This window comes from Caretta caretta, chromosome 8, assembly GCF_965140235.1.
Source record: "Caretta caretta isolate rCarCar2 chromosome 8, rCarCar1.hap1, whole genome shotgun sequence".
NCBI classification, from domain to species: domain Eukaryota; kingdom Metazoa; phylum Chordata; order Testudines; family Cheloniidae; genus Caretta; species Caretta caretta.
In genome coordinates, this window is record NC_134213.1 from 101,493,536 (window position 1) to 101,510,791 (window position 17,256).

Consider the following 17,256-nt stretch of genomic DNA (forward strand, 5'->3'; position numbering starts at 1 on the left):
ATTATATTATATTGTATTATTTATTACATATTAATGTTATGTAGTTATGCTAAGTCATATAAGTGTGAATGTATTATGGTGACAGGTTTCAGAGTGGTAGCTATGTTAGTCTGTATCAGCAAAAACAATGAGGAATCCTTGTGGCACCTTAGAGACTATCAAATTTATTTAGGCATAAGCTTTCATGGGCTAAAATCCACTTCATCAGATGCATGGAGTGAAAAATACAGTAAGCAGTGTATGTATATTACAGCACATGAAAAGATGGGAGTTGCCATACCAAGTTGTGGGTCAGTGCTAACAAAGCCAATTCAATTAAGGTAGAAGTGGCCTATTCTCAACAGTTGACAAGAAGAGGTGAATATCAACAGAGGCGAAATTTCCTTTGTAGTACTAATGAGGCCAATACAATCAAGGTGGATGTCGCCCATTCCCAACAGTTGACAAGAAAGTGTGAGTATCAGCAGAGGGAAAATTACTTTTTGTAGTGACCCATCCACTCCCAGTCTTTATTCAGGCCTAATTTGATGGTGTTCAGTTCGCAAATTAATTCCAGTTCTGCAGTTTCTCGTTGAAGTCCGTCTTTTAAGTTTTTTTGTTGAAGAATTGCCACTTTTAAGTCTGTTATTGAGTGTCCAGGGAGATTGAAGTGCTCTCCTACTGGTTTTTGAATGTCACAATTCTTGATGTCTGATTTGTGTCCATTTATTCTTTTGCATAGAGACTGTCCGGTTTGGCCAATGTACATGGCAGAGGGGTGTCCCATGACACTTGGCAACAGTTGAACTTGGCTTTTTGCAGAAGCAAAAACTAAGCCTGTCAGAGACTAGATATATTAATAGTATGTCCTGGTACTGTGAGGGGTGCCTTCACGGCCCCCTGACACCTGTAATGTGATATTCAAAATAATATAAGGAAAGGTACAGGATGATACAGAAAAACAGCTACAGACTGGCGGATGATTGTAGAGGGCTCCCTAACTTGTAATCAAGTGTGCTCTAAATATGAGTAGTCCTAGAAGCATGTTTTTGAAGCAGACGTTCTATGTATGATGAACGCTGCTTCCCAATATTGCTTCTCCCTTTTTGTATTGATCTGTCTTTGGCTAATAACCTGACTAAGCTTGGCTATTTGCTCTTGTGAATAATTTTAACATTGAACTGAGAGTGTAGTCAAGCAATTGGCTGTTTCTACTCAATGTGGTACTACGTGCAGCTGCCCATCTGCGAAGAAATACCAGCTGATGTGAACGCATAGTCCTGGTATGCTCATTGCTATGCTGGCTCCCACAAAATATTGACTCTGGGTTGTGGTCTTGATCTTCAAGGGTTCAATCCTGCATGGTGCTGAACACTCTATCCTGATACAGCAAAGCACTTAATCATGTAAGTAGTCCATTGAAGTCACATGCTTAAACGAAAGCTCAGTGAACAAGGATGGGCCAGGGGGTTAGAGTGCTGGGGATTGACAAACCTGCTTTCCATTCCCTCCTCTGCCACAAACTCCCTGTGTAACCCTGGACAAGCCACTTAGGGCCTGAATATTAAGTGTATTTAGGTGCCTACAGATGCAGATGGGTGCCGAGTAGGATTTTCAAAAGCATCTAACTCCCATTGGAAGTGAGGCACTAGATCCTTTTGAAAATCTTTAGGCACCTAAATACCTTTCAAAATCTGTCCCTTAGTGTCTCTATGCCTCTTCTATAAAATGGGATAATAACACCTCACAGGGTGTTGTGAAGAGTGTGAGGTGCTTAGACAGTGCAGTGATGGAGGCTACATAAGTACCAGAAAAAGACAGAAGCTTGCAGGACTGAGTCCCAAACCCTAAATGGCACAGACTGAGTTACCTCAGGGAATGGTTCTTCCTCTGCAGCTCGTGGATGTCAATGGAACGATCAATGACAAGACTCATAAAATTAGAGGTTCTTCGTCAGAGGGATCAAAGCTTTCCACGTCCGTTCTAAATGTGAAACCCACCTCGTCAGCTGGTCTTTTCCAAAAGATGGTAATATACATCCATCAACGACACCCCGTCATCCAGGTAGTAGGCATTAAAGAGAGGCTCTTCACTTTGTCAAGTTTCTTCGCCATTGTGAAGTCCTCCTAGACCATGGCTCTATGTGGGGTACAACAACCCAGATTAGAACAGAAAGCTCTTCCCAGAGAGCATGTTTTCCAGCAGCAAAGATGCAGCTTTAGACTGATGTTCATTATATTTCTTGATAGTAGCTAATTAAAAGAAATTAATAGAAGCATAGCCAGATCCAAACATTTATTAGATGAGGCGCATTGTAGTTTAATTACACTGGTATGTTGTGTACGACACAAAGCCCACTGAAAGATGAATACTTTATGATCTCTGGAATTTATCTGGGAGCTCTTCAGCCAGAGGGAGAATCTTCACAATTTCTAATCTACATACGCTGACACTCTCTGTGTAGCGGGGGCCCCAGGAGGGTCTTTAATTGCTCTGTAAACTTCAGACTGGAGTGTTTTTCAATAGTAAGAGTCAAGATGCTGTATTAAAGTTAAAAAGAAACCATAGTTGACATGTTTATTAAATACCCCTACCCACAAAGGACACCAGGGCGGAGTAAATTATGCATGGAAAGAAAGAGTTAGTCAGTGCAAGACAATTATGTTTAAATGTCAAGGTGTGACTACAGCTGTGTGAGTTCTGGGGAGAGATATTGGCAAACATTTCCCAAATTCTAAGCCACACCTAAGTTCTGCCATGTCTAGACCCCTTTTTATTTGCTTTTCTGCACCCAAGGGGACGAGTGGTTTCTATTTACACAAATATTAGGGGATCAGCTGCTATTTGTGGAAGTAGGTTTCTTTTATACAAGACTATAACAGGGTTCCAAAAAGAACTAGATAAATTAATGGACGATAGGTCCATCAATGGGCAGGGATGGTATCCCTAACCTCCGTTTGCCAGGAGCTGAGAGAGGGCAACAGGGGATGAATCACTTGATGATTACCTGTTCTGTTCATTCCCTCTGGGGCACCTGGCATTGGCCACTGTTGGAAGACAGGATACTAGGCTAGGTGGACCTTTGGTCTGACCTAGTATAGCTGCTCTTACGTTCTCACAAGGACATGAATTTGTGTGAGACACATTAGCCCACAGGTCACAAAATAAATAAGTAAAGGAAGGAGAGCTGAGGTTCTCCTTACATTTCCATTCATGGAGTTCTGTTACCTCACCCTATCAGGGTTAACGGCCACCCTTGGACCAGTTAACCTCTGTGCCTTCAACCTGGCCTGCTATCTTTACTGAGAAAAGCAAGACGTTACTCCAGCTCATTCTCCCACCGCCAATGCTATCCAGACTCTCTTCTGCCTTGTGCATCATGAACGCAATTGCCAGAGCCATTCTGATTGCAGAATCTTTATTATTTTTATTTGTATTGCATTGCACTGCAGGGCACTCCTTGAGCTAAACACTGCACACACCCAACAGAAAGATGGTTCCTGCCCCCAAAGAGCTTACAATCTCTTTGTAATTCCGCTGCATGTTACAGTTATAATGGTCTCATGGTTACCGTTCCCTATGAGTTTGTTGCATTCATGAGATGGGAGAGAAATGAATGCAACAAACTCATAGGGAACGGTAACCATGAGACCATTATAACTGTAAGATGCAGCGGGCACAGAGCACCAGCTGCCTAGATGTTGGGGAGCAGCTTATAAACATGATGGCAGAGCTGAGATGTAAGGAGAGACTTGAAGGAGGCTAGGGTAGTGGTCATAAGGATTTTTATGGGAAGCGCCACAACCTCTGGTGACCACGTAAGAGGCAGAAAGAGCCTAGCCTGCAGGAGGCTACCAGCATCCAGCTGCAGTTTGAGGCACGCTCATTTAGGAAAACTAGCTTGTGATGGAACAAAATTGATCTTGGGCATAACGGAGAGAGAATAAATCTGGAAACTCACAATGTCATTTTTTTTACAATCACTCTTTAGCCTCTAATTATGCAATCCAAAGCCTTGAGTATAGGGCGTACATAAAGGCAGTTCTTCAAAAAATCTTACCTCTAGTGGGGCAATTGTGCTTCCGTAATACTTGTTTATTAGCAGAATGCATCTGATCTCAGAGGCCTGCATGACAAGTTCATTACATATCAATTTAATTAGTCAATTTACATTTAGTTTCCATTTCAATTAATGTCTTTAGCAACAAAACGTTGCCTTAATAGGGTAATTGCCTCTTAGGCAATATGTAAAAGAATAAATAGTCACATTCCGAGGAAGAATTCCTATTTTCAATTTTTTATTACCATAAATAACCTAAATAATTATTGCTCTTAAGGGGCCAAGTCCCAGTTCCCTTCTGGGCCTAATTATAAAGACTTAGTACCTCATTAAGCAAGATGGTTTTGGAGTCACAGAAAAGCATTACTCTAATCGTGACTCATTAGTTTCAACAAAAGAGGAGAAAACTGCAAAAGTCAGCACATTTAGCCATATTATTCTTGTGGTTTCATAAGCAGTGGCCCATTTGTGAAGTGGCTGTTACAGCTGTGTAGGCGTTACCCTCAGAAAGCACAGTTCTCAGAAGGTTTCTTGTAACTTTGGTTGTTTGGGGGGGGGGGGGGGAAGAAAATCACGCGGGGCTGAAAGTTGATATGGAGTATAGTGACGTAAAGCAAGCACGTTTAGCAAATTTCCCCCTCTTCCGTGCCAGTGCTCTCCCCATCCTCCCAAACAAAACACATCCATTTGTTTGGGTTTTAAATTAAATTCGTGCCGGTAAAACATAGGTCAAATTCTGCTCTCAAAGACTGAAATTCGCCAGCGTGCAGAGGGTCAATGCAAGGACTATGAACCACTTAAGTTCCAGTTAAGGTCTGTTTGCACCCAGTGACACACCAGAATGAATGCCTGTTAAGTTAGTGGAATTGGTCCTTATTTATTCTGCTGTAGCTGAGAGCTGAATTGAGCTCTTAAGGGTTTATTGATCTAAAATGATTTCATGTGGAAGTGGGAGGGAGTAGAGGGAGAGGGTAAGGTTGATTACAAATGTGTTTGGGAAGTGATTAGTCTGCAATGTGTTCTGGTGAGTTTTAGTATTTTTAAATCAAAGTGTTCAGTTGGAAAGCTCTCAAGCAGTGGGAAGTAACTAGTTTTCATATTGATTTTTTTCTAGCATGGCAACATTTAATCAGCAATCCACATGAAAAAACCAAGCTCTGTGCTAAGGAACATTCCTTCTTGTGTTGCAATTAGCAGATACTAAAAATAGATGTTAGGAGTGATAATATTTTGTACTTAAGGTAGTGCCTTTCAGATGACGAGCTAGTGCTTTGCAAAGGTGAATAAGTTTTATGCCTGATGTTCAAAGGTGGGTATATATTAATATCCCCACTGAACACTACAGATTGGAGGAATTGTGACTTTCCAAATGTCATACAGACAGAGCTGTGAAGAGACCCCACCACAAGACGTCAATCACAATGCTCAGACCACAAGGTGTCTCCCTATGTTCTACCTTCCGCAGACATTTTATTGTCACTCCTACATTTGTGCTGATCTGGAATTTTCCCCTTCAGGCTGCTAGGTCACTTTTTGCTTTTTTAAAGCTCATTTTAAAGGTTCCTTCTTCCTTTAGCCTGTGATTAACACTAATCCTCACCCCCGCCCTTTCCCTCCCCCCTCCACTTATATTCACCCCTTGCTGCAGCTTGCCAGAATATTAACTGACACTTGCATTTCTTTGGGATTTCAATTCTTCTCTTTCTTGTTGCTGCATTTTCTCTCTGTTCCTGGGCAAGCTGTTCTGTGCTTTCACCCCCACTTCTGCCTATTGTCGCAAATGATATTATGGTGCTTTGTAGGAAAAGCATCAATAATAGCCACAACACAGTGCTGGCCCTTTAAAATAGTTTCTTTCCATGAGGGAATGTCCTGCTTTGTGGAGTGAATTCCAGTGAAAACACTGCGTTCCTGTAAAAAGGACTCTTTGTTCCTGCTGGATAGGAGCAATTTTAAAAGATGAAAAATTCAACCAACAATTTCAGGACTCTATATTAGCTAATGTAGCCTCAGCCTTTATGTAAAGAAAGTACAATAGTATCTACTGTCATGGTACAAAACACTGCAGTTTACTATAAGGAAAAGAGCCAGATACCACATGAAATTCATGACAGACTTTACAATTGCCATTCTGCTTAACGTGGAAGCTGCTCAGATGTGACGTGATGGGTAGCAGTATGAACTTCTGAAATAGATACAATATAAAACACTGGCATTTTTTTAAAATAAGTCACAAGGCGCCGTGGGAATTAGATAAATATTGAGGCACACAGAGGCTAAGTGACTTACCCGAGATCACTCACAGCAACTCAGGAACAGAAACCAAAAATTCTCTTGACTCCCAGCCTCCCCCCGCCCGCCCACGTTAGCCTCTGCACAACCCTCCATCTTTTATTACTGCATTTTATTAACATACTTCATAGATTCATAGAGTTTAAGGCCAGAAGGGACCATTATATCATCTCGTCTGCCTTCCTGTATATCACAGGCCATTAAATTCCCCCAGATACTCCTGTATTCAGCTCAGTAACGTGTGTCTCACTAAAGTACAACTTGTGTTTGACTAAAGCATATCTTCCAAACAAGCATCCAGTCTTGATTTGAAGACATCATGATCCAATGGCTGGAAGTTGAAACTAGACAAATTCAGACTGGAAACAAGGCATACATTTGTAACTGTGAGAGTAATTAACTGCTGGAGCAATTTAAAAAAGGTCATGGTGGAGTTTCCATCACTGACTGTTTTAAAATCAAGATTGGATGTTTTTTTCTAAAAGATCTGCTGTAGGAATTATTCTAGGGAAGTTCTCTGGCCTGTGTTATGCAGGAGGTCAGACTAGATGACCACAATGGTCCCTTCTGACCTTAGAATCTATGAAATGGAGAATTCACCACTTCCTTTGGGAGTTTGTTCCAGGGGGTAAAAATTCTCCTTGTTAAAAATGTGTGCCTATTTTTAATGTGAATTTGTCTGGCTTCAGCTTCCTGCCATTGGTTCTTATTATGCCTTTCTCCACTAGATTAAAGAGCCTTTTAGTAACTCATATTTTCTTCCTGCAAAGGTACTAATGCACTATAATCAAGACACCTCTTTTAGTTTCTCTGACTGGCCACTTAGCTATTGTTGTTGTGGACAGGGACATCACTGCACACTTTTCTTAGCAGAAGCCCTAAAATACAGTACTTTAATGTCCACCCTTTTATATGCATGCAGAATGCCATGCATTCCCTTTTCTACCCTCCCCAGCCATTTACACTGAGTTATTACTGAATCAGGATCATTGGCATTGGGGTGGTACACCAATGAAATTCCACTTTCAAGTGCTACTTTCTAGTTCCTCCACCACAGTCATCTGGAGTCACTTTGCCAGCCTGCCAATGTTCTTTGCTTTGCTTTTTCAAATACAAAGCGGTGCATACATTAGAAATAAACCCCCCTAATTTATTCTACAGAAGTGTTCATCAAGTGAGAGACAGGACTCTTGGAAAAGATTAAGAGCTTACATTTTTCATTTGACTTATTTCACATAAAATTTCATAGAGGATAAAATGATGGGAGGTAAAGAGGAGAAATGATATTTCTGTTTTATCCCCGTCTAAGAACCATAAATCTTCCTGAAGTATCATTAATTGTAGCAGCTCCATTCACACGGCTATTGTTAAGCGTCTATCAGCAGTCCCATTATAAACCCCCATTTTCAGGGGTTTATAACTTGGTTGGAAGAATTTTGTTTCAGGCTGAAACTTCACTTGTGCTGTGTCTCCGCATAGGAGAATTCTGATTGCAGTTTTTTACATAATGTATTAAAAAGTGTCACCTGTTTTGAACTGATTAAAGGGTGCAGATGTGAACTTTTAGATGTGTAAAATCATCCTTCATATGCCAAAGAAGGAATGAATGTACTGTTTGTAGCTGTGATAGGGTTGACTTCACTGGAATTACATGCAGGATGAATATGGACCAATGCGTCTGACATTCAGTCATTTCATATGGCAAGCTTCTGATTAGTACCACTGAGTTCTGATTAGTACAACTGGCCTATTCCTCCAGCTATGGTCTCATCGAAACTTACCAGATAAATCTGTACTTTGATGGGAGTCATCCAAGATAAAAACAAAACAAAACCAGAAGACTGCTACAGGCTGGCTTGCCTCTGAAAAGCTGGAGGGCCTGGGGCTAGACAACTCTGATTACTAAAGAAGCACACCTGGGTTGGAATAGGTAATTCCCTATAAAGAGCAGCAGGAAGCTGCAAAGAGTGCAAGCTTAGGATATTGCAAGGAGTGAGTGAGGCTATGGTAGGAAGGACTTTGACATCAGGGTAATTTGGATGCCAGAACTCAGTGAGGAGGAGGGTCCTGAGAGAAACCCTGGCTGAGTCTGGCCCTGAAGGTCAAAGCTGGAGGGCTCAGCTTCAACGAGGAGGAGCTGGGAGGAGTGGCTGTGAGAAGACACTGGGATGGAAGAAGAGCTCTGGTTGTGACAGGAGGTGCTGGAGCTAAATAGAAATGTTTGTGTTGTGGCGATGGGCTATATTTTGGGCCCCGATTATTGTTTTGAACTGTTTCTGGTACACCGTACATAAGAATGACCACGCTGGGTCAGACCAGTGGTCCATCTAGCCCTGTTTTCTGACAGTGACCAGTCCCAGATGCTTCAGAGGGTGTAATCCATCCCCTATCACCCTGTTCCAGCTTCTGGCAGTTTGAAGTGGAGGGACAACAAGAGCATGAGGTTGTGCCCCTCATCATCTTGGCTAACACGTATTTCATTATTTCTTTAACCCAGTTATACTTTTGGCCTTCACAGCATCCTCTGACAAGTTCCACTTGTTGACTGTGTGTGGCGTGAGGAAATAGTTCCTTATGTTTGTTCTAAACCTGCTGCCCATTAATTTCATTGGGTGACCCCTGGTTCTTGTGTTTATATGAATGGGTAAATAACATTTCTCTTTTCACTTTCTCCATACCATTCATGATTGTATAGACTTCTATAATATACCCCCCTTAAGTGATGATCTAAGTAAGGGTTGTTTTCCAGAACCAGGGCCTAAATGATGACTATTGGTATGTCCACTGCATAAAAGAATCCCTGTTTTGTGACTGGGTGAAAAATGATTGAGTAATTTTCTATAGTTTACTTCAGCCAAAGCCAATAACATTGAGATCTGGAATAAATGTTAAGTAATAAAAAGTATGTTAAAATAGATCCACCCATTTCTTCTCCCCTCTTAGGCTGTTCATTTCAATGGAGAAACTGTTTACACTGTAAAACTTCACTGTAATGATGCGATCGTTGAAGCCATGCAAAATGTATGTAACAATGCATACGCTGACTATTGAGATATGTCGTCCCTCCATGAAAATATAACCTTGGCTTTACTTCAGTCACAATTTACTTCAAAAGTCAAAGCTTGATATTCACTTCAGCCAAAATCAGTATCTGCTTAGTAGCGGAATAGAGATCACCTCCCCAGTCAGAACTGAGAGAGAGGCTGTAAAAAGCAAGAAGAAATGCCTTAGATGTAGTCAGGCTTGTTCCAGGTGGCGGGCACTGCAGAGGAGAAAGCTCTCTCTAACAGAGAGGGGTTAGATTGGAGAGGAACAGAGAGCAGAGGCTCATGCTTGATATAGAATGGAGAGAGTGACACAGTCTATGGTGACTTTTGCCGATAATGATTTTAAGGTACAGCGAGTAGATTTTGGAGTCCAATAGCTTTGCCCGGTTGTGTCCCAGTAGGTAAGGAGGGCTCAAGATGAATGCAATACGTGGCATTGAAATGAAATTAACTAAACAAACGCGGCCTTAATCTAAAGCAATAGCTATCAATGAACAAACACTAACATGTGGGGAGCTTTTTTCTTCTTGCTTTGAAGTAGAAAGGTTATATGAAAATATGTTTTTGTGAAGTCTTCTGATAATCTCCATCTTCCAACCTCATACATCGCCTATCATTCTACCCTTCCCAGTCCCTGGCATATTACTGTCTGTGATAACGCAATTTACTTTGCTCCTCCTAGATCCCATTAGAATCTCTTCCATTACAAAATTCTCTCTGTTTCACTCCCCCACATGCTGGGATTGTTTAACATTAGCTTTTTCTGGGAGCTCCCTTGTACTAATCAGAATCTTGCCATATGACTGCACTGTGAAAGGTACAGTTATCCCAATAATGAATCTGGAGATAGAAATGAGATGTGAACACAGGTATTGTCCTAGTAGATCAGACAAGAGGTCCATCTAGTTCAGTACCCTTTCTCACACAGTGGTCGGTTTCAGAAACTTCTGAGGCAAACATTAAACCCCAACAATTATGCAATAAGATGCCTATGGGAGAAGTTTCTTACTAACCCTAGGTCTGGTCTTGCAGCACAAGCACATCCCTTTATGCATTATAATTTATTTATTTGCATTGCAATTGTGCTTAGGACCACCAGTTGTGGACCAGGACTCCACTGCGCTAGGTGCTGTATTAACACAAAACAAAGACAATCACTGCCCCAGCTTCAGGTATTCCTATTGTTCATATAAATATCTGGCTTTCCAAATCCTCCAGAGATCTTTGCCTCGTTAATATGTAGCAGCAGTGAGTTCCATGGGTTAATTCTGTCTTCATAAAGCACTTTCTTTTATAATTTTTGACCAGGTTGCCTTTTAATTTTCATATTACCTTGTATTCTTGCCCTCTATACAATGAGAGTCCTAAACTTTTGTTTCTTTTCATAGGGAAATCTTTCCATACCTAGCAATTTTTTTGTTGCCCTCCTTCAGGACTGCACATAGGGGAGACATTGTCATTGAACTTTACACAATTATTGTTAGGACAATTACTCTCAGTGATGAACTCTCAAGAGAAAAAAGAGGCCTAATTCTTAGTTAAGGCTCTTTTGTGCTGCTCTGTCAATATAGAGGCTTTAAAGGTAGAGACAAATGAAATGGAAATAATTGGATCAAGGCACAATTGCTCTCTGATCTAAACTATCTACTCTGCCTCTCTCTAGTCCAGGGTACTTCCAAGACTTTGATCACCACAATATCATCTGCTGCTTTATGTATACGCAAAAAGAAAAGGAGTACCTGTGGCACCTTAGAGACTAACCAATTTATCTGAGCATGAGCTTTCGTGAGCTACAGCTCACTTCATCATGCTCAAATAAATTGGTTAGTCTCTAAGGTGCCACAGGTACTCCTTTTCTTTTTGCGAATGCAGACTAGCACGGCTGTTACTCTGAAACCTGCTTTATGTATGTGATTTCTTCCCTTCCCCACACTTCTGGATCCCTGACCCCTCCCCTTACCCCCCCACACTCCATCAGCAGGACTAAGTGAATAGTCTAGAAAATGTCCTGCCACAACAGATCTAAAGCCCGATCCTGCTCCCACTGAAGAAAATAGGGTCATGATTCTCCTCATGTTTGTCTGGTACTGGTGTAACTCCAATTCTTTTAGTGGTTACTCCGATTCTCACTGGTAGAAGTGAAAGCAGAAGCAGAAGGAGGCATTCTTCCATTTACTTCCCTGTTACCAGGATTTTCACTTCCTCTGTACATTGCCCAAATAGGGGGAGCAGCAGCAGAAGGTGCTTTGGGTTCTTGATCATTTAGATGGAGTTGAGTGTGAAAAATTAATATTATGCAAGGCAGCCACCCAGACATCTTTATTCACCTCCATACAACTGAGTGGAAATAATGCTAAGAGAAGATTTATGTCTGCAGAATCAAAGGAATTCAGAGTTGAAGGGGCACTTCCACACTAGGGGAAAGCTTATGTCCTTTTAAACCTTGAATCCTTGAAACTAGCATGTGTTTCTTGTACTTCTGGTCACCAGTGTGGCTAATCAGTAAATGTTTGTGCTGATATAGGGGTTTCCTTCCCTAAAAGCCCATCTATTAGAGCTGCTTGGGTCTATAGTACAGTCATTGGACCAGACCATGACTGAAAGATCCAAATGGCTCTCATCCCTCCAACTAAATGGGATGAGGACTCAGATCCCCGTAGGGAATGGCAGTGGGGACTTTACAGGCTGAGACAGGGTTGGAGCAGTGTGCGGGTGCAGGATGGGAATTGCAGCAGCGAGGTGCAGGGTGGTGAGGGGCTGTGTGTGGACTGGAGGTGGGAAGGGGTGTGTGTGGGTAGTGGAGTGCTGCAGGATGGGGATCACAGCTGTGGGGTGCAGGATTGGGAGGGGTGGTTGGTGGGCAGGGAGGTGCAGGCGGGTTGGGGCGCTGTGTGGGTACACGGTGGGGATTGCAGCAGTGCGGTGCAGGGCCGGGGTGAGGGGCTGTGCAGGACCGGAGGGGCAGAGTGCGAGGGGCTCGCAGCACTGGAGCGATGGGTGGGTGGAGGGAGCAGGGAGGGGATGTTAAGAATCAAAAAGCAAACGGGATGTTAGGAATCATTAAAAAAGGGATAGAGAATATCTTATTGCCCTTATATAAATCCATGGTATGCTCACATCTTGAATACTGCTTACAGATGTGGTCCCCTCATCTCAAAAAAGATATACTGGCATTAGAAAAGGTTCAGAAAAGGGCAACTAAAATGATTAGGGGTTTGGAACGGGTCCCATATGAGGAGAGATTAAAGAGGCTAGGGCTTTTCAGCTTGGAAAAGAGGAGACTAAGGGGGGATATGATGGAGGTCTATAAAATCATGAGTGGTGTGGAGAAAGTGAATATGGAAAAGTTATTTACTTGTTCCCATAATATAAGAACTAGGGAGCCACCAAATGAAATTAATGGGCAGCAGGTTTAAAACAAATAAAAGGAAGTTTTTCTTCACTCAGCGCACAGTCAAGCTGTGGAACTCCTTGCCGGAGGAGGTTGTGAAGGCTAGGACTATAACAAGGTTTAAAAGAGAACTGGATAAATTCGGGAAGGTTAAGTCCAATAATGGCTATTAGCCAGGATGGGTCAGGAAAGGTGGCCCTCGCCTCTGTTTGGCAGAGGGTGGAGATGGATGGCAGGAGAGCGATCACTGATCACCACCCGCTACGTTCACTCCCTCCGGGGCACCTGGCACGGGCCACTGTCGGCGGCCAGGATACTGGGCTGGCAGGACCTTTGCTCTGACCCACTGTGGCCACTCTTATGTTCTTATCCCGCCAGCGGCACCTGCAGCCAGGGCTGGGCGCGGGACTGAGTGGCTGGTGCCGGGGGGGATGCAGGGAGCGCAGCGTGGCCCCGCCCCCGCTCCACAGAGCTCCGCCCCCTCCTGCTCTGTTCTTTGCCCCTCCAGTGAGCGCAGCCGTGCAGCTGGACTCAGCCTTCCGCGCATGCGCACAGCAGCCGAGGGCGTCGCTCGGGCTAACCCGGCCCATGGCGCGTAACGTCATTCCATTAGCCCCGCCCACATGGTAGCGTCCGGAAACGTTCCGGTTGCCACGACGACGGCGTTGTTCCCTGCGGGCGGGGCCGAGCGAGCGCCGCATCCTGTGCGGGCCCGGAGCTGCCCTTCCCCCTCCGGCCAGGGCCCCGGGCAGCCCCCCGCCCGGCCCGGCCCGGCCCCCCCGATGCCGCGGAAGGCGCTGGTCTGCGCCCTGGAGCTGGAGCTCCGCTCGGTGAGTGGCCGGGCCGGGCCGGGCGCCCGCCCCCGCCCCCAGCGGGTCCCCGCGCTGCCGCCGCCTCCCCCCGGGCTGTGACAGGGCGTGGCGGGCTCCTGGCTTCTCTGTCCCCCTCCCGCCAGCGCTCGGGGAGGAGATCGCTGCCCGGCGGGGAAACTGAGGCACGGGAAGGCCGCGGCCGCACCCGCCGGGAGATGGAGTCCGGCGCCCCCAGCGCCCGCTCCGCTCTGCCCCCCCCCCCGCGGGCAGCCCCTGGGCCGCCGGGTTAAAAGGCCTCGGGTCCCTCTTCTGCCCCGCGGCCAGGGGCTGCGGGGCCGTTACTCTCGGCCTCCTCCGCTGGCCGCGCTCGCCTTGCCCGGCCCCTGCGGGCTGAGCGCAGGGCCCCGGGGTCAGAGCCTTCCTGGGGGGTGAAACCCGCGCAGACCGGGGGGCCGCTGGAGAGCTGGGGGGGGGGGTTTAATTAATTTAGTCTGCTGGTAGTTCTCGTGGCTACAGATGGCACGGGGGGGAGACCAGCGTTTCTCAAATTGCAGGTCTTGGCCCAAAAGGGCATTGCAGGGGGGGGGGGGGGAATCACAAGGTTATTTTAGGGGCTCATGGGATTGCCACCCCTCCTTCTGCGCTGACTTCAAAGCTGGGTGGCTGGAGGTCGGCCTCTGAAGGCAGCGCCCTGCCAGCAGCAGCGGGGAAGTGAGGGGAGCAATACCACAACCGCCCCCCTACAAACACACCCTTCCCCCAACTCCTTTTTGGGTCAGGACCCCTACAGTTTCAACACCATGACAGTTCAGATTTAAATAGCTGAGGTCATGAAATTTATGATTTTTTTTTAAAATCCTATGACCGTGAGTTTGCTAGTGCCTTCCTCATGGCAATCATGCAAGAGAAGCGATCAGTTCTTCCTGGCAGAAGTTCCTACCCTGCAGTTTCTCCTTGGGACTAAAATGTTTTAGGTAAAAGAGGAGGAGTGGAGACTGCTATATTTTACCCTAGACTTGCCTGGAGACAAATGTCAGTAGCAGTGTAAATGGTGATGTTTTCACTTTCATCAGCTGCAAGTAGTGTCATCTGATTCAATTGTGTGCAGTGCAGGACATGCAAGGGCTGAATACGATTGGAATTGAAACCCATCTATTTTTCCAGGTGACTACTGTGAGTTGAAATGTCATGGAAGAGTCACGTGACCTCACCTGTGACCGCTCAAAGTAGCATACCTATATTCTGATTTACTCAACATAACGGTCTCTTCCCACGATCCCCCACCATAATTTTTAGACCTTCGGAGACACCTTGCATGCCAGCTGGCAAAATGAGGTTGGGATTATGGTTGACTTTGCATGGTCAGTGCTCGCTTTGATCTATCGGTTATATTGGCCCACTGGTTCCTGGATGCACTTTGCACAAAGAAAAATCCTGGATGCCATCTAAAATATGAAAATGCATTGTCCTCACATTGCCAGCGAGAGGCTATGATGGAAATGGAGCTGGTGTTTTTGGTTTCTGATTTGTTCCTACTGCTGGTAATTGCACGTTTGCTCTAAAACAGCCACATGACCATGTATTTGTTATGAGATGAAGGATAGGGAGGGTACCAGCTTTCCTACAGTTGTTCAGGGATGGCAGCTTGGTAGGTTTCCATATTAGCCTCTATCTATGGCTGTCTGATGAAATATGACCTTCTTCCCCCCTTCTCCCCAAAAAGCCCTTTTTGGCTACTGGAAAGAAGAACTAGTATTTTCTCTTGGTTCCTCCTTGCACCCCAGGTTTTGGGTGCTGAATGGGGTGTGGGGACAGGTAGCCCCTACTCCCTTGCCTCTGGCTGCTGCAATTAGGGATATTTGCTACCCTTCCCACCCTCAAGATTCCAGGTTGCAATCAAAGGAGGCTTCTCAGTTATGTCCACCAGCGTCGGTTCTGAATGCGCCTTCCTAGAGAATAGCTCAAGTGCTTGCCTTTGATGCTGCCTGTACCTCTCACCTGCTTCTTCATTTCACTGCCAGCTAGAGACTTCTTACTTGCAGCAACATGCTGAATGACTAAAACGGTGTGTCTGCAGGCTAAGGAAGTTAGTGTTGCACCTGTTTACATTCCATTTACATTTGAAGGTTACCTTTGCAACCGTATTGGCTAACGCCTTATTGTAAGTGAAAACTCTGTAGGAGTTAATGGGCATTGTTTGTCCTTGATACTGAGAGTGTCTTATTTGTTAGCAGAGAGTAGGCAAGTGGATTTTTGAAGCTCCGTGTCTGGAGTTAGTTAAATACACACACATCACAGGCCTAAAACTGCATGTAAAATCAGACCGTGGGAGTCCCCTTGAAAGGAGATCATGGTTCATTATAATATGCTGTCCCCTTATGTGAAATGAGTTTGGTGGGTCTCATTCCTTTTCTTATTGGATACTTATTACATCACAAGACCACGATGACCACACATTTTTGGGAAGCTTGGATCAGAAGACACAAATTGAATGAGTATGGATGCTGATCCAGTTTGTTACTGTATCTTTACTGTAAGTCCCTTCAGGTCTGTTCTGAGATCAGTTTGGGGATACCACTGTCGCTCCCCTAACTGTACTTGTCTTAGGGATAATATTAACATATTTTTACATAGCACGTAACAAAGCATAGAGCAAAACTGTCCATTGTACTTATCAAATAGGGGCTTCAGCTTAGTTGCCAAAGTCTGTGCAGCTCCATGTGACATTTATGGAAATTATTTAGTGAGTTAAAATTGTATATTTGTAATTCACTGGTATATACCCATAAATTGGCTTTAAAAATTGTAGATTTATGCTTCTGCAGCTCTGCTAAATGAAGCCCTCAGTTTGTCTACAGGGCAGCAGAAGTGCAAACTTCCAGCATACCTGAACCCTGATCTGGGAAGAAGTTCATTTTTCTGGCAAGGCAAAATGGGAAACTGGATGAAACTTGGGTCTGTCGGATTGGAGACTTGCCTTCAGTGACCTCCTTCAAGCTTTCATTTTTCTTATCTGTAAAATGGGGGAATGCTAGCTGCATCCTCTAAGGTAAAGATATGAGGCCTTGGTTATTAAGGGCTGTGAAGTGCACAGAAATATTAACAGCATTCAGTTGAAGAGCTGAGACAAACACATTCTCAGTTTGTAGCTCAAAGAATCTTCCCCTAGGCGACAAGGTGCTGCATGGGGAAGTCTCTCTCGCATTCATACTTATGTATGCATGAGTTTCATGCAAAGTGTAATACTTGGCAGGTGTGCTTCAATCTTTAGGACTGTTAACCTGGTGCCTTTCATCAGAGATAATAGCTCTTGGAGGGGGAAACCTTTTGCTTAGTTAATATATGTTTTAACAGACTTTCTTGTTTAGAACACAGGTCCCCATTAAATTCCACAAATCCAGTGCTTAATTTGTGCCAGGGCTGAGTCCTGGCACCTTTAGGGTTGGCCCTTCATAGCCCCAGCACATCTGAGCTTGCTGCATCAGTTATGAATGTAAAATTTTTTTTTTTTTTGCTTGAGCCCCGGCACCTTTTTCATTACAAATTGAGCACTGCGCAAATCCATCGGATTTAGGCTCCATAACTTCTTTCATTCAAGGATTATTTTTCTGTGATATATGAAGAATCTTTAGGTCCAGCAGGTATTCCTCATGTTCATCTGAGAGAAGAACTGTA

The 17,256-nt window shown here is 44.4% G+C and overlaps 1 protein-coding gene across 7 annotated transcripts in view; it reads left to right on the forward strand.

Annotated features, from left to right (window-relative positions):
- Positions 1-13,423: 13,423 nt before the first annotated feature.
- Positions 13,424-17,256, forward strand: part of SPATA6 (spermatogenesis associated 6) — a 53,530-nt gene continuing 49,697 nt past the window's right edge. Inside the window, exons 1-2 of one of the 7 annotated variants that reach the window (XM_048860488.2) lie at positions 13,424-13,599; positions 14,746-14,942. In XM_048860488.2, the coding sequence (XP_048716445.2) occupies positions 14,940-14,942 (3 nt within the window). In that variant the 5' untranslated portion in view covers positions 13,424-13,599; positions 14,746-14,939. Of the gene's footprint in view, positions 13,600-14,745; positions 14,943-14,994; positions 15,123-17,256 lie in introns of those variants that run through there. The other 6 variants (XM_048860487.2, XM_048860490.2, XM_048860493.2 and 3 more) reach the window with 6 other exon arrangements.